The sequence below is a fragment of the Arvicanthis niloticus genome, chromosome 2 (assembly GCF_011762505.2).
Source record: "Arvicanthis niloticus isolate mArvNil1 chromosome 2, mArvNil1.pat.X, whole genome shotgun sequence".
NCBI classification, from domain to species: domain Eukaryota; kingdom Metazoa; phylum Chordata; class Mammalia; order Rodentia; family Muridae; genus Arvicanthis; species Arvicanthis niloticus.
In genome coordinates this window covers 6,402,412-6,423,960 of record NC_047659.1, presented here as the reverse complement: position 1 = coordinate 6,423,960, position 21,549 = coordinate 6,402,412, and the positions used below count along the sequence as shown (strand labels likewise).

The 21,549-nt window shown below is 44.6% G+C and overlaps 1 protein-coding gene across 6 annotated transcripts in view; it reads right to left on the bottom strand.

Annotated features, from left to right (window-relative positions):
- Nucleotides 1-9,003: 9,003 nt before the first annotated feature.
- Nucleotides 9,004-21,549, bottom strand: part of Setx (senataxin) — a 50,311-nt gene continuing 37,765 nt past the window's right edge. For 3 of the 6 annotated variants that reach the window (XM_076928360.1, XM_076928362.1, XM_076928361.1), the window contains exons 21-27: nt 19,642-19,829; nt 18,803-18,895; nt 17,432-17,596; nt 16,843-17,010; nt 14,376-14,474; nt 13,738-13,825; nt 9,004-12,126 (exon numbers count right to left, since the gene is read on the bottom strand). In XM_076928360.1, the coding sequence (XP_076784475.1) occupies nt 11,401-12,126; nt 13,738-13,825; nt 14,376-14,474; nt 16,843-17,010; nt 17,432-17,596; nt 18,803-18,895; nt 19,642-19,829 (1,527 nt within the window). In that variant the 3' untranslated portion in view covers nt 9,004-11,400. Of the gene's footprint in view, nt 12,127-13,737; nt 13,826-14,375; nt 14,475-16,842; nt 17,011-17,431; nt 17,597-18,802; nt 18,970-19,641; nt 19,830-21,549 lie in introns of those variants that run through there. The other 3 variants (XM_076928363.1, XM_034494576.2, XM_076928364.1) reach the window with 2 other exon arrangements.

Sequence of the window (21,549 nt, the reverse complement as noted above, 5' to 3'; positions counted from 1 at the left end):
ACAGATTAGCAAAGGCTGAGAGTCCCAGGAAGACTCTTAACACAGAGAGGAGGGAATAGAACAGGGAGTAGAAAGGGCCCAGCCTTGGCCTGACCCATGGGTTGGGTGGGGCTGTGGAGCAGACATGCTATCCTGGAAGGGCTCTTGTTTTGAACAGGATGTTGGGGTATAGAAGGAGGCTGCTGGGCCTGTTTGGGAGAGGGGGGACAGAGCCTCCTTCCTGAAAGAGGCTGTGAGCCCAGTACCAAAAGCTACCTCATACACATACCCCTTTATGTCACCGGGAGTGTCCTACTACACTGGAGGAGCCTGGGAAGAGAGGGGGACCCACCCTGTCCTTCCTGACCTCTCAGCTGGCCTTGCTGTGTCAGCATCCCTTGGACTAGCCAGTCATCTCCAGAGCAAACGGATGTTACAGCTCACTGTAAATCAGAATGGCATCCCCAATCCCTACAGACTGCTCAGGCCCTGACCTCGGCTGGAGGTCAGGGTGGAGGGAACATCGCCAGTAGCCATTTGGGAAACTCTGATATCTTCCAGACCATAAAGCAAAGGAGAAAACAAAATCACCCAAGCCAGAGTCGAGGCTCAGCTTTTGATGTCTGGTTCTCCAAGGCCCAGGCAAAGCGGGAGGCAGCCTTGGCCCAGCTGGGCTCATAGCAGCACCCACCTGAGATACCATCTGGGTGTCAGGATGTTGGCCCTGACCTGATCCCAGGGCCAGGCTTTCGCCTTGGCTCTGCAGCCTGTGCAGCTCTTAGTGTTAAAGATGGGGAAGCCCAAAGCACCAGGGTTCCAGTGACCACAGCAGCGACCCTACCCCAAGTGCTGACATCCACAGGTATCCTACAAATGCTCAAGCTGAGGTAGACTTGCCCTACTTTGAAAATTATTGTGTTAGAAGGAAGTGATGGCTCATTTTACAGAGGGGCAAGTAGAGGCCAGGAAGAAGGAAGTGACATGCTATCCTGGCAGGGCTGAAATCATTGATTTCTAAGGAATGGGTGAGATCGCCCCTAAACCCTGGCAGGCCTCTGCAGGCCTCTCTGCCCACCTCCCTCTTCTACTCTGAGTGGGGGATCCCTGGGGAGCCTGGCTTCATCCTATTGACTGCTGGGAGCCAGGGGAATGCTCCCCATACACCGAGGCTGCCTTGGCCCTGCCCCCTAAATAAACAGGACTGCTGTGTTGGCAATCTTGCCTCCAACCATGCTTCACAGTTATGAGGCATTTATGGGCATCTTGGGGAACAGCTGGCATCTCTTCAAGGTCTGGGAGAAATGGGGTGTGTGGAAGGATCCGGCCAGCTTCCCCAGAGTGAGGTACCTAGCCCATCCTCTCTCATCTTAGATGGGGATTGTATAAGGATAGGCTTGGATAAAAAGCTTAACCGATTCTTTCTTCCTGTTCAAAGCACACATTGCAATGTATAGGGACGTAAGAAAGCATGAGAACGCTAACAAAACCTATGTATACTTTGAGACAGGTCTTGCATTGCAGTCCAGACTGGCAGAGGCCTCCTGATCCTCCTGCCTCCCTGGCTTCCTTTATGCCAGGATGACAAATGTGTGTCAACTTCACCCAGCTAGTAATTTTTATATTAAAATTATCCACAAGTCTCTACTCAGAGCTAATAGCTGTCAATGTTTCTGATAGACATTTTCTAGTATTTTCTGTAACAAGCACCCCTATGGGAATTAATCTTGTCTTTCCTTCCAATCCCACAGGATGCTGGGATTACACAGGGCAGCTTCTGTGTGTATTCTGGAGATCCAAATTCAGGTCTTCACACCTTTGTGGAGAGTGCTTTACCCACTGAGACTTTGTTTGGTCTCTCATTGAATCTGGGGCTTACCTCCCAACTGGTGCTGTCTGTCAAACTCCAGGCATCCACCCTTCCAAGTGCTGTGCTTATGGTGGGCACCACTGCACCCCAGCCACGTAAGCACTTCCTAACTGGGTTGCCTCTACAGCCCTGTAAAGGCTTAAAGGTTAGCACAGCCTTTCTTGCCTTGCTCTTAAACCTTTGTCTCTTCCCTCCCAGCCTCAGCTGTTGACAGAAGGACTCCAAATCCCAGCAGGAAATTGCTATATGTTTCTCTGTGAGGACAGGGCCTGGCCATGGCCATGGCCATCCACTCCCACCCCCCACCCCCACCCCCACCACCCCCACCACATGGCTGTGTTTCTGGTGGCAAAGAAGACTTTGCTGTCCTGGATGTGCAGGCAGGCTGGAGGCAGGAATCCTGCAGGCTGCCAGGTAGTTTCCAACCTTAACTAAACAAACAGGTGGCCCTTGGGACACAGCCAGGAGCCGAGATGAGCCCTTAGTTGACCAGTGCTTACATGGCTGGCAAAAATAGGGTAGCAACAAAGACAGAGAAGAGGGCGGCCCAGGGCAAGGGCCTGGAGCTTGCCACCTGCATTTGAAGCTGGCCTTGATAGCTATACTTTGTGTGACTTTGTGTGACTCAGTCACTCCGTGTCTTGTTTTCTCATCTGTGAAAAGGGACTGGCAGGAGTACTGGTCTCCTAGGGATATCTCTGCGTCAGTGAGTTCATACTGGTAGGAACACGCCTGGCCTGTCAGTTGTCAGCCAATGGCTACTGCTTTATGGCTTGGTTACCCCTCTCCCGTCACCTCCACATCTGCCGTGTGACACAGCCTCTCCCTTGCTCCCTTTCTCCTCTCTTCTCCCACACACCAGTGTGTTAGGCGCACAGGCGTGATGTGTGGCATCCTTGGTGCCGAAGTCCAGCCTCAGCATGAGGAGGGTCCTGAGAAAGGGGTGAGTGGGAGCCTCTGTCAGTTCAGGTGCTCTCTCTCTCTCTCTCTCTCTCTCTCTCTCTCTCTCTCTCTCTCATTGCCCCATCTGGTCAGAGATTTATTTACTAAAATTACATTAATCAGATCTTTTGAGTATTGTTAATCATTTTCTAAAAACAAAATCCATGATTATATAAATTCTAAAAATCCCAGATCATTACCCACACTCCGCCCCCGCCCCCCCCCCCATTCTTTGAAATAAAAACTAAACACAAAACAAAAAAAAGTACATTTCCTCACTGCTTGCCCTCAGTGTCTCAGTGTGCTCATCACGGGCACAGCTCTTGGGGTCCCCTGGTACAGCAGACAGCAGTCGTTACAGTGACTGTTTTTGTGTGAGAACGAAGTACCAACTTTTCACATGCTTATACATCATCTTTTAATTCTCTAGCTTTCGTTTCCTTATCCTAGAAATTCCATGGCCTCATGTCCAAAGCTGACAACCTCTCTGTGACCGCAGACTCACCAGCCCACCATCCTTTCCATTAAGGCCACCCACTCCTTCTAATACTGTTTGCTTCTAGATCATCCACACACCTTCCTCCTACAAAATAAACCCATGTCTTTTTTTTTTTTTTTAAATATATTCCTCCTTATTTTCCTAACTGTGCCTTTTCTTCTCTATCCTTATGTTCCCAAGTTCATCCTGGCTTATTAATAATACAGCAGTCATTGGGCCAGAGGGTACCTGAGTCTTTTCATATAATTCCAAGTTTAAGGCCAAGTCACATGATGTGCGGTTTTTACAAAGAACCATGCAGGGTTTTATGACCTCTGTAGTTAGATATCTAGGTCCTTACCCATGGCCCTAAGGGCCAAAGAGAAGGAATGCTTGTTCCTCATCCCCTAAAGCCTCATGACTACCTCCATCCCTCATTCCAGAGAACCACATCTGTTTCATTTATTATGGAGTGATTAGCTCTGAGTAATAGGGGAAGTATATTCCCCAGAGAGTGAGATTGATAGTAAAACACATAGACGAGACAGCAGATCAGCTGCAGGGCAACAACAACCATCTGCATACTTGGATCCACGGCCCTGCGATGGATGCTCCAGGGGCAGGAGCCATGTCACCTGCCCTTCACAGCCATGTTGGATCTGGCACTTGTCAGCTAATAAAGCCCAGCCCTTCCACTTGCCCTACTCCTTCCCAGAGTTAGGCAGCTGCCCAGCATTCATACCACCCGGGACCAGAAGAGTCTGCAGGCCTTTGCCCACTGTGCCCAGGGTCCCCCTGCTTCTGGACTGCCCTCTTTGTAGCAGCCAGAACCCTCAGGGCAGGAACCTTTCTGCTTACTTCCTCGTGGCTGGCCTGGAACTCACAACAAATCTCTTTCCCCAGCCTTGAGTGCAAGGATTACAGACGTGAGGCTTGCTTCTTCTGTTTGCTCTCCTGTACTTGTTTGGTAGATTGGGGCTTGGAACTAGGCAGGGGACATTAGCAGAACTGGAGAGAGAGGTATGGATTGGGGAACCAGGAAATGAAGATCATAGGACTGGAACTCCCAGTGGCCTTTCTGGAAGGCACAGATCGTCCTGCGGCTGTCCTGGACTTCCCAAGGTGAGGAAGTCCTCTGGCTTGCATCCACTTTACTCTGCTGAGCCTGGCCTGCTCAGCACCATTCCCTGCCTCATCCCTTCAAGGTTCCGCTAGACCCAAAGATTCTCAAAGAGGTATGCTGAGGCTGGAGGAAGGATATGAGGGTCAGGTAGGGCTGGCTCTAAAGAAGTCCCAGGGGCCTGGCTGAGACCTAGAACCTGGAGGCAGTAGACAGGACTGGTCCAGGGCTTGTAGAGCAGGCCAGTTTGACATGCTGGAATCACAGACTTGTGGACAGCTTTGTCTGGGAAGTGTCTTTGATTCCCAGAGGCAGGGAGACCAGCTTCCAGGATCCCTGTGCATCCAGGAGAGGAATGAGTTCACAGGTGGAGGCCCATATCCATCATGCAGACATAAGAGGCGCAAGCCTTTAATCCCAGCACTTGGAAAGCAGAAACAGGCCGATCTTTTTGAGTTTGAGGCCAGCCTGGTCTACAGAGTGAAGTTCTAGGAGAGCCAGGGCTAGTGAGACCTTGTCATGAATAAAATCCCCCATCATGCTATGAGTTCAGAATGCATGCTGAACAATCAGAACCACGTTTGCATTGATGTCTTGGGACTGTTCTAGGGGGAGTGGCCTGAGTCCCTCTCACATTGACCTATGATCTAGAAGGGTTGCAGGCTCTGCTGGGCATGCAGGAGCAACAGCATGCCGTGTGGCAAGGAGACTGGAAGGAAGACAGGGGGATGGGGAGGGAGGGAATTGCACCCCTAGGGCCTTTCCCACTGTACCTCCCCTTCCCCCACCTGACACCCAATTCTACTTATTCCTCCTGATTTCAGTTCTAGAAAGCTCCAGGAGAACAGGAATGTTTAGAGTGCCAGGCCCAGCTTGGAAGCATTCTTCTCTAGGAGGAGGGGGGGCTTCAGAGAGTAAAGGTAGATTCCACGGCTGGGCAGAGGCTGGTTGCTGGAGCCCCTGGACCAGCAGGGTCAGAGGAGTCTTTAATAGAATACGGACAGCCATGAACTCTTACCCAACATGGGTTGTTTTTCTCAAGACTATATAGCAATACTCAGAAATTATCATTAGGGCATGGAAAGGGTGATGGGAGGGTGGGCACTGGCACAGGCCCAGAGGGACAGGAGGAAGGCTTCCATATTGCACGGCATGGTAAGTGAGCAGCATTGACACCACTAGCTGAATATTTCAAACGATCTAGAAAGGGTCCTAACAAGCAGGCATCGCAAGGATGAACGTGCCTGTCAGCCTGACTTGATCATTACACACCATGGACCTGTGCTGACAGGTCATATAGACACCATAAAGGAGCCCAGTTCCTGGAGTCATTAAGGGTCAGAAGATGGCTCAGTGGGTAATGGCGATCGCTGCTAAGTCTGACTGCCTCAGTTCAATCTCAGGAGCTACATGGGAGAACAGAAACAACTCCTACAAATTGCCCTCTGACCTCCGCAGGCAGCAAGTACTGTGGTATGTGTGCATGCACACACAAAAGACATAAAATGCAATTTAAGGGCTAGAGAAGTGGTTCAGTGGTTAAGACCACTTGTTGCTCTTGCAGAGAACTTGGGTTCAATTCCCAGCACCCACATGGCAGCTCACAACCACTTGCAACCCCAACTTCAAGGGATTCAAGGCCTCTATGAGCATACATACACGTGGACATACCCACTGCCCCCAGCCCCCATATTCACATAATTTTGAAAACTAAAGGTTTGAATTTCCAAATGTAAAATGGTCAGCTTTTAAATGGATACATTAAATGACATTAAGAGCTGGGGCTGGAGAGATGGCTCAGGGGTTAAGAGCACCGACTGCTCTTCCAGAGGTCCTGAGTTGTTTCCAGCAACCACATGGTGGCTTACAACCATCTGTAGTGGGATCTGATGCCTTCTTCTGGTGTGTCTGAAGACAGCTAAAGTGTGTGTTTTTATACATATAATAAATCTAAAAAAAATACAGATTGATTTAAGAGAGAGAGAGACAGAGAGAGACAGAGAGAGACAGAGAGTGTATGTGCAAATCCTTTGCTGGCCAGTGGTGGTGCACATCTTTAATCCCAGCACTCAGAAGGCAAATGCAGGCAGATCTACAGGGAGCCAGCCTGGTCTACAGAGGGAATTCTAGGGCTACAGAGAAACTTGTCTCCAAAAACTGGAAAGAGGAGAAGGAGAAAGAGGAGGAGGAGGAGAAAGAGAAAAAGGAGGAAGAAGAGGAGAAAAAGGAGGAGGAGGAAGAAGAGGAGAAGCAAATCCTCCTATATAACCAAAGATAGGTATGAAAAGGCACAAAGTAGGGCAGAACACAGGAAACGGACAGGATGTATCATTCACACCAGAAACACACTGCTTCTAAAAGCAAAGGAAAGAGAGCACAGGAGAAAAATGAGCAGACGATGTGAGCCCCATTCCCCAGAAGAGGGGCGTGTACACTCTCAGCAGAAGCCTAGCCCTGCAGGTCTTGGGATGAGCCTACGGAAAGACAAAGCATCTTCCTCAGCACTGGTGTTAACCTGGAAGATTATAGCACCTGGCACCCACAGGCAGAGAGTCCCTGTAGGACAGCGGGGCTGTGGAACTGTTCCTCTAGACAGGGGTGCTGAAATCCTCTCTACACTCAAACTCCTTACTGTAGAAAGTTTTTCATGGCCACTGGTATATACAAACCGAACATCCGGCTGGCGAGATGGATCAGTGAAAAGTACTTGATGCCAAGCCTGACCACACACACACAGACACACGTTAATAAGTTTTAAAGAAAGACTGGTTAGATAACTGGTGTGAACTGTTTATTTTCATTATAAAGGGTCAGCTCACTATAAAGGGTCAACAGTTAGGACCCCTTACTGTTTATGCAGAGGACCTGCACGAGGTCCCTGCACCCTTGTCTTGACAGCTTACCAACTGCCTAATATCTAAGGATATCTGATGCCTCTAAAGTCCACATGCACCTGCATTCACCTTCACACGCTTGTCTCCCAGATACACACATGGATACACACAATTTAAAAGTATTAAAAAATCTTAATAAAGGCAACGACTTTTACCATTAAAAAGTACAAAGAGGTAGATAGTTAGCCAGGTGCTGTGGGGATGCCTTAAAGCCCAGCACTCAGAGGCGGGTGAATCTCTGATTTCAGCTTGATCTACAGAGAGAATTCTAGGTCATATAGGGAGACCCTGTCTTTAAAAGGGGAGGGAAATCTCTAGGGGTGTGGTAGGGCGCTGGCCTAGCATGTGCCAGGTCCTGTGTTCCATCCCCAGCACTGGGGTTAAAAAAAAAAAAAGAGGCAGGAGATGGAGAAAAAAAATGTAGAGTGAATGACTATCTAGAACGAGTGCATACAGCTTTGGAAGTGGTAGAAACCTGTCACTATGGTTTTATACTTGTGTCCAAGCCCAGAGTGTCCGAACCAAAGAACAAACCCTCAGGAAAATCAAAGGTTTTGAAATGATGTGAGCTCCTTGTAACTAACGGACTCTGGGGGGAGGATCGGTTGGGCCATTTTAGTTTCCTCTCTTAGCCCAGCTGCAGTGACTGCCCTGGGGAATCTCCCATCTGAACAGAAACTGGTGTTCCATTGACTTTTCTTGGAGGGCTACATCTAGAACCTTAGAGACGATTTACTGACCCCTATGGAACCTTTATTCCTGCTGACTCCACAGGAGCTAGACTCCAAGACTCTGTATAGAAACACCCGAGAGCTCCATCTTCAGGAGCTGTGCCCAAATACATTAGATCAGAAAAAGAAAGGTGGGCCAGAAGGAACACCTTTTTAAAAGGTCCCTTGCCAACTTGCAGGACAAAAGCTCCCATTTATAGCAGAAAAAGAAAAGCAGCCATGCCCTGGGCCTCCATGGCTTCAGATGCCATTGGAGAACTCCACTCACATCCCACAGCAGAAACGGGTGATAACTCATGTCCCTCGTGTGCAGAAACTAACTGCTTCTGTGGTGCTCGCAACACTGTAAATTCTCTTAAATTCAAGCTAAATCAATGTTGCTCCCTGAATTATTAATCCCGCAATGAACAGTGAAACCCAGTGGCTGCCTTCAGTTGTGGATTGGTACAGAGAGGGATGCCTGCTCACTTCAATCACTGACAGCTACCATGCTAACAAATTCCTCAGACAAAGTGACCATGGCACAGCGCTCATCCCATTGGGCAAATTTATTATCATCCTCCCTTATCCCCTGTGATCTCCAAGTACACCCTGGGTACAGCAAGATGCGGAAAGCAGATTAAGTACCCTTTAAGTGACAACATTCTGTAAGCTACCGTGTGTGTTCTGCGTATCTGTGACCACTGGCAATTACTCAACTTGGATGTGTTGTGCATCCACTGGCATTTCCAGGAGTGTCTGTCCCAAGTCACTGCTCATTTGTGGTCCCCACCTCCTGGGCCCAGCCTAATGAACTTGCTGTAATCTGCAGAATGTTCCTGTGGTAATGGGGGATGGCTCATAACTTTACCCAGATTCCAAAGGGACCTAGGGATGAGGACAGTGGGACTGGCCAAGGAGGGGAATGAAAACAGGGAGTTGCCAGAGAGGAAAGGGTCACCAGGCAGCTCCTCCAGCTGTAACCTAGCAGCACAGAATATTTCTAACCCAGGCCAGTTTTCTTGTTTGTTTTTATTTCTGTCATTTTCTCTTAAATTTTAGGTTTTAACAAAGATAACAGGTTTACCATTTGCCAAAATCCAGTTATGAATCCAGCATACAAAACACAAAGCTACAGAAAGATTCCCAAAGTGCACAAGTAATTTTAGAAAATAGTTTAGCACACTCTTGTTATAAAACACATTTACAGGAGGTTATTCACATGTTTTTGTTCAAATTTACTCCTGATAATTCAGGAAAACATAACTGAACAAACTGTGGTAAATCAAAATAAAAGCAAAATAAGACAGGTATAATACATTCACCTTGAAATAACATTTGAAAGTAGTTGAGACATGTTCTTTTACCCACAGCAAGGACAAAGTGAACTTCTCATCTTGTCAGGGTTAACCATTTCTGACAGCACTGTCAGGAAAGGCCACTAGACACAGCAAACACTTTCTGCAAACACCTTTACCAACTGGAATAAATAAGGTTTCAAATCTAATGTTATGCAACTACATTCTGCTGAGACAGTTCTAAGGCAAGGTTTGCTTGATGGAAAGGAGGATCCCCTGGCCAGAGTCTAATCCCAGCAGTCCTTACACTCACAAAATAAGCGGGGTGCAATACAAAGTCCAATACTCTGATGAGGCTAGCTGTGAGCCACAGATGAACACACAATGTCCTAAAACACACTCAGCAGAGAGCAACCAACTACATGTTTTGGAAAACCTTCTTTTTACAAACGTATTTCTTGGTCTTTAGAGTGGGAAATGTCCTGGCTGTTGCTGTTTTGTTATGCACTCCCTGCCCCCAGAAGCATACTCTGGCTCTTAGGTGGTTACCTTCACAAGTCTCTGCTAAACTGAGCACTTCCCACAAGCACTAGGAAAGAAAATTTCAAGTGACAGTGAGGTCTCCTGTCAACGTCACATGCAGAAGCTTACTTAACCAGGGCAGGATTTCCTTCCCACCTAGCTGGGTCCAGCCAGGAGGCTGAAGCGCTCTGCTCTGAGAAGGTGCCTACTCCCCAGTTTCACAAGTGTTCATGTCTGGGCACCAGTGGAAAGAGAGCAGGAAACTCAAGTGTTGAAACTTGGCAAAATGCACAGTTTTTTCAAAGCTCTTAACAAACAAAACCTGCTTCAGCAGAATTTCTAACACAAAACCCTTGTTTAAGAACAGATGACAAAATCCCCTCCAAACAGCAAACACTAATTTTTAGGGTTGTCTTCCTGCTCCAAGGCAGCTAACGGGCTATGCGTACAGTAATCACAAGAGACCCTACACTCACATGCTCTTCTACGTAGAGACTGGTTAAGCAGCCCTCCCTTGTCCTGACTCTGACTTCCAGGCCCCTCCGCTTTTCTCTCACAAGCACACTAGGTCTGACAGAGGCTGTGCCTGCAGTGACCCAACACAGACTGCACTTTCACCTATCTACTGGATGGTTCTGCAGCCCAGATGGCTGTTCTTTCTCACGGAGTTTCCGTCCTGCCTGAGATATGCTATCTGCTCTGCCCCTGTGTAGCTCCCATGGGATCCCTTGAACTACATCCTTTTTAATTTTCCTGGCAACTCTCAAGCCTTCACAAGCATCCTAAATGGGCTCTTCCAGGCCAGGCCAAGCCAGCACAAGTCCTCCATTTGGTAAGCATATCTACAATTCACCAGTTACATACAACCACCTCACAAAGCATTGGAAACATGAATGACTGTTCAAGAATTGTTCTTCTGTTTTGAGAAGGGAAAGATATTTAGCCAGAAAACTAAGCCATACACCACTATAGGTAAATGAACCTGTCACAGTAATGCCCTGTGCCAAGCTGTCTTGTCTCAAAGTGTACCTATGAGCACACAGCTTCCAACGTGCTGCTTTCTAAGGGCCCAGGAAACCCCAGCTCCAGACACTGGCCACTGGTTCAAACCTGGCTAACTCCCAGTACTGAGGCTGTTAAACTTGTCAACAACACAATGGTTTAAAGGACCTGTCCTCCTCTTTCTTTAAATATGAAGTTTGTTCTGTTGGAAGATGACCAATGTTTTAGGCTGACGCAGGAAATGTGGTCTACCAGTTTACACTTTTAAAGGATTTTCCATTTGCTATACATGTGTAGATTCACAGTTTAACCTTTACAGTATTCACTCTGATCTGACCTTTTCTACAGAACGAAAGCTCCCAACATTTTGAATTTCTGACCCCAAGAACAAGATTACAGGCATACAAATGCCCTAAGTGTATACAACTGGCAAAAAGTACTGAAAATGAGCCCAACAAACAGATCAAGAATTAGAAGGTATTTCCATCCTCTAACAGAGACTCTTCAAGGGAAACAAAAACAAACCCCAGCTTATCTGTACGGTGCTACTAGCTGGCATGTGGACAATAGTCTCATCACCAGGTGATACTATAAAAACCGTCTCCTCTTGGCACTGCTGTCATCCAGCCTCCTCCTGTCCCAGTCACTGTTTCTCAGCACATGATGAGTCATAGAGCCATTTCTCCCCTGCTCTCCACTGAAGGCCCTGGGCTCTCTTCTGTGGCTGAGCCCAGCACCTGGGTCGCTGTACTTCCTCTTGCTTGTGGAGGCGGCAGAAGCAGGGTGAGCAGGTGGTGGCTCAGCCTGCATAGGCGACCTGTGGCTGCCCAGAGGAGCAACAATGGCAGTGGATGGTGGCACAACAAAACCTACGTCCTGGAAAACTACAGGGAAGCCAGGCTCTTCCAAGAGATGCACTACCCCAGGGAGCTGGGGTCTCACAGGCTCTGGATCCTTCAGGAATGTTCCTTTGGCTTCAGCATCCAATCTCCTGAGTAGTCGTGGATCTCGAAGTCGGTCTCGAAGTGGCGGCCTTTCAGGTTCCTTTGAAGTGACAGTATCAGAGGGTGTATGATACAAAGAAGCAGCAAAAGATGTTGTGGCAAGTCCACTGTCCAACCTGTTGCTGGGCAAGCCCCCCTGAGGTCTGGGGGCCTCTGGGGCAGTGGCTGGGGGATGGGTCAGACTCCTCTGTAGCACAGGCTTCAGTTTCAGAATCTTCATTGCATCATGTCTATAGTTTGGGTCACAGGTCTTAATAATGGCCCCACGCTTCTGAGCATCCTGAATCAGTTCATACCAATGTTGGTTTTCCTGACACAAAGAAGAGAAACAGTCACACCCTACAGAAACACTCATTTTGCTTGAAAAGCATGGGGTTCCAACTTCTGTTTCTGAAGGAATAAGTATAGCCTGATAAAACAGATTCAAAAATTCACCACTCACAAGCGTGAAGGAGGCATTCAATGACTTAATAAGGAGGCATTATTAAAAGCCAGGGCTGGTGACAACTGTAAGGAAACTCCACTCACATCCTTGCCATCCTTGCAACACAGTAAGATGCCCTTCTGCAGATCTAGCTCTGCCGGGCTATTTAAATTTATATTAATTAAAATTAAAACTACAGTCCTTCTGCTGTATCAACCCTGCAAGTGCACAGTGACTATATTCCTCTAGTGGCTACTGCAGTAAGTATCTTGCTGATCTAGACTGCCACCCCGGCCCTGGGCGTGGCTGACCATTTTAACAGTTAAGACCTGGTTTCAGAAGGCAAATTCCTGATCATACATGACTGCTCTTGAAGAAAACCCACAGCATTTATTAGCTTCCCAAAGGCCTCCCAAGCACCAAAGGACTACTTACTGAAGGAAGATTACAAGAGCTCTTAACCCCTGAGCATCTCTCCAGCCCCTGAATCTTTCTATTATTTTACTCTTCTCTTGCTTAAGTTGTATGCATGATGCCAGGGATGGACTTAGGGCCTTATACTTGCTAGGCAAGTGTTATATACCACTAAGCTGTCCCCACCCAGCCCATCAGTAAGGGTTTATAATTTATTTCTGTGTTCTATGTGTTTGTTTATGTCAGTAAACAAGACCTTTCAGAGACCTGGAGCTTGAGCTACAGGCAGTTGTAAGCCATCCAACATGGGCATTGAGACGCAAACTCCTGTCTTCTAGAAAGGCAGTGTTTTTAACCACTAAGCCCCTTTATTTTAAAGGACTTTATTTTAAAATGTCAACGTTTATGTTAGAAACAATCTTTTAGCAATATTTATGATAAAATTTTGTCTTTCCTTATCAACTTAAAAAGAGACAAAGTTTTATAGCTTCCTATAAAGTACACAACCAACATAAACTTAAAAAGCACAGATGCAGGTAAGAGTAAGATGGGAAAGAGAATGCTCTTGACTGCTACTAACAAAACAGGGAAGAAAAACAAGCAGAGATGACTCCTCTCCTCAGAGGAGCACCTTTTAAAACACCAAAAAGTTCCTGGGCTGGCAAGAGAGCTCAGATATTAAAAGGTAAGGCTCACACAGCTAATGTGCTCTCACAACCCATGTGCCCAAAGAAGGCAGTCTGATGTCCCTGCAGTCTCTCTGAAAAAGTCACTCACACACCCACATCACTATTAGCTAAACTCTGTCCTAGCACCTTCTATGTAGATTTACACACCCTCTTTGGTCTTGCACACCAGGCTTTAGACAGGTCACCCTGAAATCCTAGTGTATATACCTGACCTTTGAGCTAAGAAACAGTCTGCACATACACAAAAGCTCACAGCCAAGTTGCTGAAAGACCTAACAACCTTTATTTTGAAACCAAGAGATCATTTCCATTTTGATGAAAAAACAAACAAACCCATAATGGCCAACAACAGATAAATTTGAAACTCCCTGTAGCTCCCACAGAATGTACCTACCATTAGAGTCCTCAAATGTCCCAGGATAAAGAGGCTGTACTTGGCTCGTGTAATGGTGACATTCAATCTCTGCAAACTTGCCAGGAATCTATGCAACAACAAGAAAGTTACTTCTGTGAGCTCCCAGGGTGTGCCTACGTCTGGCCCAGGTGCCCAGATTATAAGACATCATTACATACATTACATCATGCCTGGCTTTACATGGGTACTGGACAGTCACACTCAAGTCCTTATGCTTGTATGGTAAGAACTTTACCAAACTGAGCCATCTCAATGGCCAAGCTATTACACAGGTTTAAAGCACCTTCTCACCTTCCTAACGCTGCAACCCTTTTGTACAATGCTTCCTGTTGTGGTGACCCCTAAACATAAAATTATTTTTGTTGCTACTTAATAACTGTAATTTTGCTATTGTTGTGAATCATAATGTAAATGATCTGATACGATGGAGATCTGCTAGACCCTGCTGAAAGGGTCATTTGACATCCCCAAGAGGGCGTGACCCACAGGTTGAGAACCACTATTTTAAACAAAAGAAAAGGAATAAAACAAATGATAGACAGGGCTAAGAGCAGTCACTGGTGGATCCAGGTGATAGCTGCTTCTCAACAAGTGACAAAGCAGTATGAGCTACTTACCCTATTGAGCCTTGCACAGCACTTGCCCTGACACAGGTAACGATGATACAGTCTTTCTGCCGGCCCTGGAAGGCATCTACCGTATCCACTTCTGCAGGTCTGTTTATAAAAGGCACAAGTTTACTAAAAATTTTAAATTATGAAATACACGTACATAGGGAGTATTTAAAACTCTTCATTGGATAATGGGCAGTGGTGGCGCACACCTTTGATCCCAGCACTTGGGAGGCAGAGGCAGACAGATTTCTGAGTTTGAGGCTAGCCTATTCTACAGAGTATATACTAGGACAGCCAGGGCTACAGAGAGAAAAACCCTGTCATGAAAATCAAAAAGAAGAAAAAGTACTGAGTTGTAAGGCTTGTTGTATATTCAGACATGCTTCTGAGGCTTCTGAGGTCAGCACTTCTTCTCATGGCATCTTTGAAACAATCCTTAGTGTTTATGAAGTCCACAAGAAACCATCTCCTAGTCTGAAGCTATACATATCTGTACGTATGTTTCCTTAAGCCTTTCAGTCTTCTATAGCTTCATCAGCTTGGTGACTTCTGTCAGAGGCAGGTGATATTCTGGCAGAGAAAGCACCAGTCTTCTCGGAGTACAGCCACTGGGACTGTGTTTTCTTATCCATGACCTTCTTTCTGTGTCCTGGGTATTTACACTTCTTCTTGTAACATGCTTTGTAGCTTTCAGTGGATACATCTTATACTACTGGTCTTATTTACTCCTAAGTATTTTATTACTTTTGGTGCCATTATAAATAGAACGTTTTCACTTCTTGAGCAGACTATTCACTGACAACTACTTTTTATATATTGATCCTGTATTCTACAAGTCTCTTAAACTCGAGTGTTAACCCTAAAAGTTTCTTTATGTAGCTTCATTACTGAGTCTATAAATATAAATAACCATACTAAATTATTTATAGACTTACACAAGAAAACTCTTGCTTTGGCTAGAACATCTATTGCAATGAACGACAGAAACAGTAAGAACAAATGTCCTTCAGTCTACAGGAAAGACTGCTGAACCATCACAGAGCAATATTACCTATGTGTTTTCTCTAGACAATCAAGTTAAGAAATTTTCCCTGTACTCCTAATAGTGTTTTCTGTTTTGAAAGATAATAGGTTTTGTTTAGTCTTTTCTGTCATCTGTTAGTATGACATGTAGGTCATCTTCTCACTCTAATTGTTTGTTCTTGAAGACACAGACTCCATTTTGTAACCCAGGGTGGCCTCAAGCTCATTATGTTTATCCTGCCTTCCCAAGTACGGAGGTTCCAGGAGTGAGCTGCCAAGTCTTGCTTCCTTCTCTTATTCCATCAATATACTGAACCAACACTGCACTCTGGGATAAATTTCATGTGGTTATGATATATGATCCCTTTAATATGCACTGGATTCAGTCTACAGCTGTCCATTTGGCATTCTTAAGTCTGCAATCATTGGTGTTATCAGTCCTGTGGCTCTTGTAACACCTTCCTTGGTCTGGTATCATTAAGAAAAAAAAATAGTGTTCTTGGAGCTGGCAACATGGTTTATCACATAAGGCAGCTTGCCACCAAGCCTGATAACCTGAATTCTATCCAGAAGCAATTACTGAAAGTTGTCTCTGACCACATACACACCATGGTGTGTGCCTGTCTTACATAAATTAAAAAAAAAAAAAAAAGAAAAAGTGTTCTTAGGCTTTTGTCAAGTCCTAAGTATTACTGGGTTTTCTGTTGTTTTCACATAGGGTATTACCTATGTAGCCCAGGTTGGTCTAAAACTCTAGATCCTCCTGCCTCAGACTCCAGAGTGCAAGGGCTGCAGACACAGCTGTGTTAGTGCTGACTATAAATTGACATTTGGTGGAAGTCAGCAATCAAGCCTACATTGTTTCTCAGGTTTTGGTTACTACACTGAGATGTATGTGTGTGTGTATTATGTATCTCCAGATTTTTTTATTTTCTCCAAAATCAGTTTTGTGTGTTTCTAGATTAAGAGACTTAAAATGTTGATAGTTTTGGTATTTTAAGATATTTGTGTATGTGTGTCTTTGGAGTTACAGTACATGTGTGCATGTGAGGAAAGGCCACAAGAAGAAACTTGAAAGCACACGCTTTCTCTGACAGGCTGGAAGCCAGCAAACCCCCAAATAGCCCCATCTCTGCCTGCTTCAGAGCTGTGGTTACAAAGAAGCGTACTGGACTCTCAGCTTGTTGTCTAAGTACTGGGATCTGAACTCTGATCTTTATGATTGCAATACTAGTACTCTTAACCTCTGAGCTATCTCTCTCCAGACTGTTTTGTTGAGATGGGTCTCACATAGCCCAGGTTAGTCTTGAACTCACTATGTAGCAGAATGTGATGATTAGTGTTAATAGTCAACTTGGTAAAAGCTGTATTAGCCTAAAAAATGGGTTAGGGGCATGTATTTGGGGGATTATCTATTGATGGTGTTAGTTGAGTTGGGAAGACCCACCCAGTGTGGGTGGCACCATTCTCTAGGCTGGAGATCCCGGACTGTGTAACAGTGGAGGAACCGAGCTCATCACTAGCATGCATAATACATTCACTGCTCTTCTGCTGCTGGTTGGATGCTTCAGAGTCTTGCTGCCTTGATTCCCCCATCATGATGGGCTGTAATAAACTGTGAGGTGAAATAAACCCTTTAATGCTTTTGTCAGAATATCTTGTCACAGTAATGGGAAAAGAAACTATGGTATCAAGGATGATCTTGACTGATCGTCCTGCCTCTACCTTCCAAGTGCTGGAATTACATGATTCTCACCACACACCTGACACTGACTTTCAGATTTTAATCTTTAATTTTAATGTAGAGGTTAAGGAGACAAAACCACAATCTTAGCAAGGCCCGGTGGCTGAGGCAGGAGGACAGCAAATGGGAAACTTACATATATAGTCACAAAAATAATAAAAAGACTGGGCAATATAACTTAGAGATGTTAGAGTACTTGCCTAGTATACAAAGATCCTGATTCAACCCCAGGACTGTTAAGAAAAAAACTAATTCAACCTAAACACCAAAAATACATGTAAAAATGCGTCACCCTTTCTTATCAAATTCTTTCTCCAAATCCTTCTGGATCATCGTCTTCTGAGCCTTGTAATGGGTTATTATGCCAATATTTCGGAAGGAAATATCTTTTCTTTTTTCTTTAATAAGTTTAATTATTTCCATCACCAACTTTATTTCTTGAACATTTATATATGAGCTAAAAAAAGATGGAAAAAAAAAAAGACAAGATGTCAAATCTCACAATAGTCTAACTGCTCACTAGTTCTAGTTAGTTTATCTCCCGTTACAGTAAAGAGCACACAGATAGGTATTTTTCCTTCTAGTCAGGCAGCAATATCAAGGATGTAATAGTGATTGTTCATATACATGAATAACTATAAATAACTGTCCATTCCTGGAAGTGGTTGTAAAAAAGGAATTTGTAGTCAGCTAAGTTTAAACCAATAAACCATGAAGCTGAAAAGATGTCACCTAGACAGCTTAAACACGAACAACGTGGCCCACCAAGGCTGAATGGCATTAAAGCCACATCATCGTCCTCTCTGGCAGCTCCATAGCCTGTTCTCCCAGTCTATACTCCAAGTATGTGTGTCCTTTCATTATCAAAGTAGATCAACCATTACCAACATGTGCCCTCATTCTCCTGAGTCTTAAAACACCCAATAACTACTGTAATGCTATCAGCCACGCTAAACACATCCCAGGAAGATGGTTCCCTCTCCTAGACTTTGGTTATTCCTCAGGCTAAGACTATCAGAGATCCTTGTTGCTTTCTGGTCCTGTAATGTGCTTGGGGCTCAGCTCTTCCTCTTCTGCTCTACTCTCAAAGATGCCACATGAACCTTTCCGTTGCAATCCCTGTGCTTTTGACTTTTCTTTACTTTTCACTTCAAGGAATATTCTGCCCTATTCCTATTCTCATTTTACAATCTGTGGGGTTTTTTTGTTCTTTGTTTTTTTCACATTTTTCCCATAGCAGGGTATTGTTTATGCACATGTTCATAAACAAAACCTCCAGGCTGTTAACTCCTCTATTCAGAGCAATCCTTGGCTCTTCTGATATATTTACTACCTAGCAACACACCACCCATCTCCACTTTGCTATCACTTTATAGGTATCCAACAAATTCCTTCACAACTCAAAATTTCAAGGACTATCTGGCTCATGCCTGCTATCCCATGAGATCACAATCACCTTTTGATGGGGTCTCTCATGGTTATGACCGCTCAAGAACTTACTAGTCATCTGAGAGTACTGCCCAATTATACAGAAAAGGGGAAGCCATCAACATAGATACCAAAAATGACTACATCTTGGTAGTGGAGAGACATGTATGGGAAAAGCTTATAACCTAATGATTCTGAGACCATTACTGGAGAATGAAAGAAGACAAAAACATACTCATTATCCCGTCGTTCTGAACCATCTCCAACATCAAACACGAGGTAGGGCTGAAATGGCCACTCTGATGAACATCGAATGGCTTCGGTCAATCTATAGAAAAGCAATCATATTCAGAAAATATGCTCTAAAGCACACATTTTATCAATATCTTCTTCTTTTATTTTCTGTGTGAGACAGAACCAGGAAAAAGTTAAGAGATTAAGAGGTCTTCTTTCACAAATGCATAGCAATGAAAAGTCTAAACTGGATTTTATTTCCATTCTGGTACCAAGGAAGATGATCTATACATACAGCTCATAGCATAGTACAGGAAACATACATACAAGGGCTAGAGAAACAAGGTGCAGCCTCCAGGGAGAGCAAATGTACACACAAGGCTAAGAGCCTAGCTTCAGTCCCTAGCACCACAAGATAGGCCATGAAGTCACCAGTGATTGTATTTGGGTTATATTAAACATGGCGATTCCCCCCTTCCCCTTTAAGACAGCTTTCTCTATGTAGCCCTGGCTGGCCCCTGAGATCCACCTGCCTCTGCCTCCCAAGTGCTGGAATTAAAGGTATACACCACCACTCTGCCCCCTCTTTTTTTTTTCCCCAATCTATCTAGATTTCACAAGGTAAGTATCCTCTCCTCCAACCCCTAAACAGGGTCTTACTCTGTAGCCTTGGCTGGCCTCTTAACTCTCAACAATCTTCCTGCTTTTGCTTCCCAAGTAACAAAATCACCTGTATTAGCTAACAAAGCTAGCCTGGTTTATGCTTTTTATGCCAAGACATCTTCATAAGCAGCTAAAGCTTCACAAAGGACAAGCTTACAAGCACTACAGGACACCCACCTATTGGTCTTCAGGTTTTTGTTATAAACATAATTAGAAGGGAAGAGACATATGTCTGGATGCATCCTGTACTGAATGGTAAGCTGTAACACCGGCAGCCTGCCAATCATGTTCTGCTCCACATTCTCTTCCAGCAGTTTGCAGAATCGTGCCATCATCGACTGGTCATAGCCATACTCCTGTGCTTTCTGAGAAAAAAAAAGTAATTCTTAAGAGATTATACCAGGGGAGTGGGGGAGTGGAGCTTGGGGCAGTGGTGTCGCACAACTTTAATCCCAGCACTAAGGTGGCAGAGGCAGGCAGAACTCAGCCTGGTCTACAGAGTGAGTTTCAGGACAGACAGGATATACACAGAGAAACCTTGTCTTGAAAAACAACAAGAGTTTGTTGTTGCTGCTGTTGTTTTTACATGTCCCCACTATTGTAAGAACTGATATTCCAAAGCAAATGTGTCCAAGTTCAGGTGGCATGAGACCGCTGTCAGCATAAGATCACTATCAGTCAGATTCAGGGAAAGGTGTTTTTGTCGCTGATCCTCAGGGAGCTGTGACCCTTGACTGTTTGAGATGTTTTCTCTTTAGAAAATCTACAAAGTGCTATGAAAGAGGAGACAGTGTAAATGACCACACCCAAAGCTCTTCTGATAGGATCAAGAGGCTACCTGAATGAATAAAAAAAGCAGCACAAAAACTTACAGATTTTAACAAATCTTTGTGCCCTCACAAACTTAGGTGCTGCTGTGTCCCTACAAGGAAGCCTTTGCACTGTGATTTCTTCACGGTGCTGAGTAACTGACACTGCTAAGTCAGGAAAAAAAAAAAAAAAAAATCAAACCTCAAACCTCAACTACTGAATTGATTTTATAAGCCAAGTAATGGGTTAGAATGTCAGCATGAAAATAGTGACCCAAACAAATGCGGAAAATTGCTTAGGTTCTCACAGTTATACTATATAATTTTCAATGACAGTATCAAAGATTCAAATCACATAACCGGAAAGTTAAAATGCGTTCTAAAACTTGTACAAGGGAACATATGACCATGTTAATGGCTCTGAAGATGTGTACAGTAGGAATAAGCCTGTCACACAAACTTCCATAGTGAAAGTAAAGCATTGTGTACCCCAATATTTATATACAAGTTTGTGTACATTTTATGTATACAAATTTGTGTAACTAAACAGTCATTAAGAGACATCTGGCAATTTCCTCTCTATCTCCCAAAGTTTACTCAATTTAGCCCCAAATCCAATTTTAAATCTCTCTGGGAAAAATAGAAAAAGAATTTACACATAATAGATCTACTTAAAGAAGACAAAAAAAGTAAGTCCAACTTACAAATTTGTTCTTGATGACATAAAAAAGGCTGTTCCTGAGGTGGCTGGAAAAAAGCCAACTTCATATGGAATACCTTGCTCTTTTAAACAATACAAAACCATCCATATATATATATATATATATATATATATATATATATATATATATCACTCCTTCCTTCCTTCCTTCCTTCCTTCCTTCCTTCCTTCCTTCCTTCCTTCCTTCCTTCCTTCCTTTCTTTTTCTTTCTTTCACTGCTTACTTCATTCTGTAACTCAATACTGTCTGCCACACACTACGCCAAAAGCACCATGAGTGTAAGGACTTTGTCTTTTTATCATCACAATCCCTCCACATTTACAATAGTGCCTGCCTGAGCTGACTGTAGTAGTGTATACTTACAATCCCAGCACTCAAGAAGCTGAAATAGGAGGATCACTGAGTTCAAGTCAAACCTGGGCTACAGAACAAGTTCCAGGCCAGCTCCACAGTAATTATCTCTAGAAAATAAATGGGGGAAAAAAAAAAAAAGACAAGCACACTAGAAAGTTGGCTCAATGGTTAAGAGCACTTCTCATTCTTGCACCCATACAG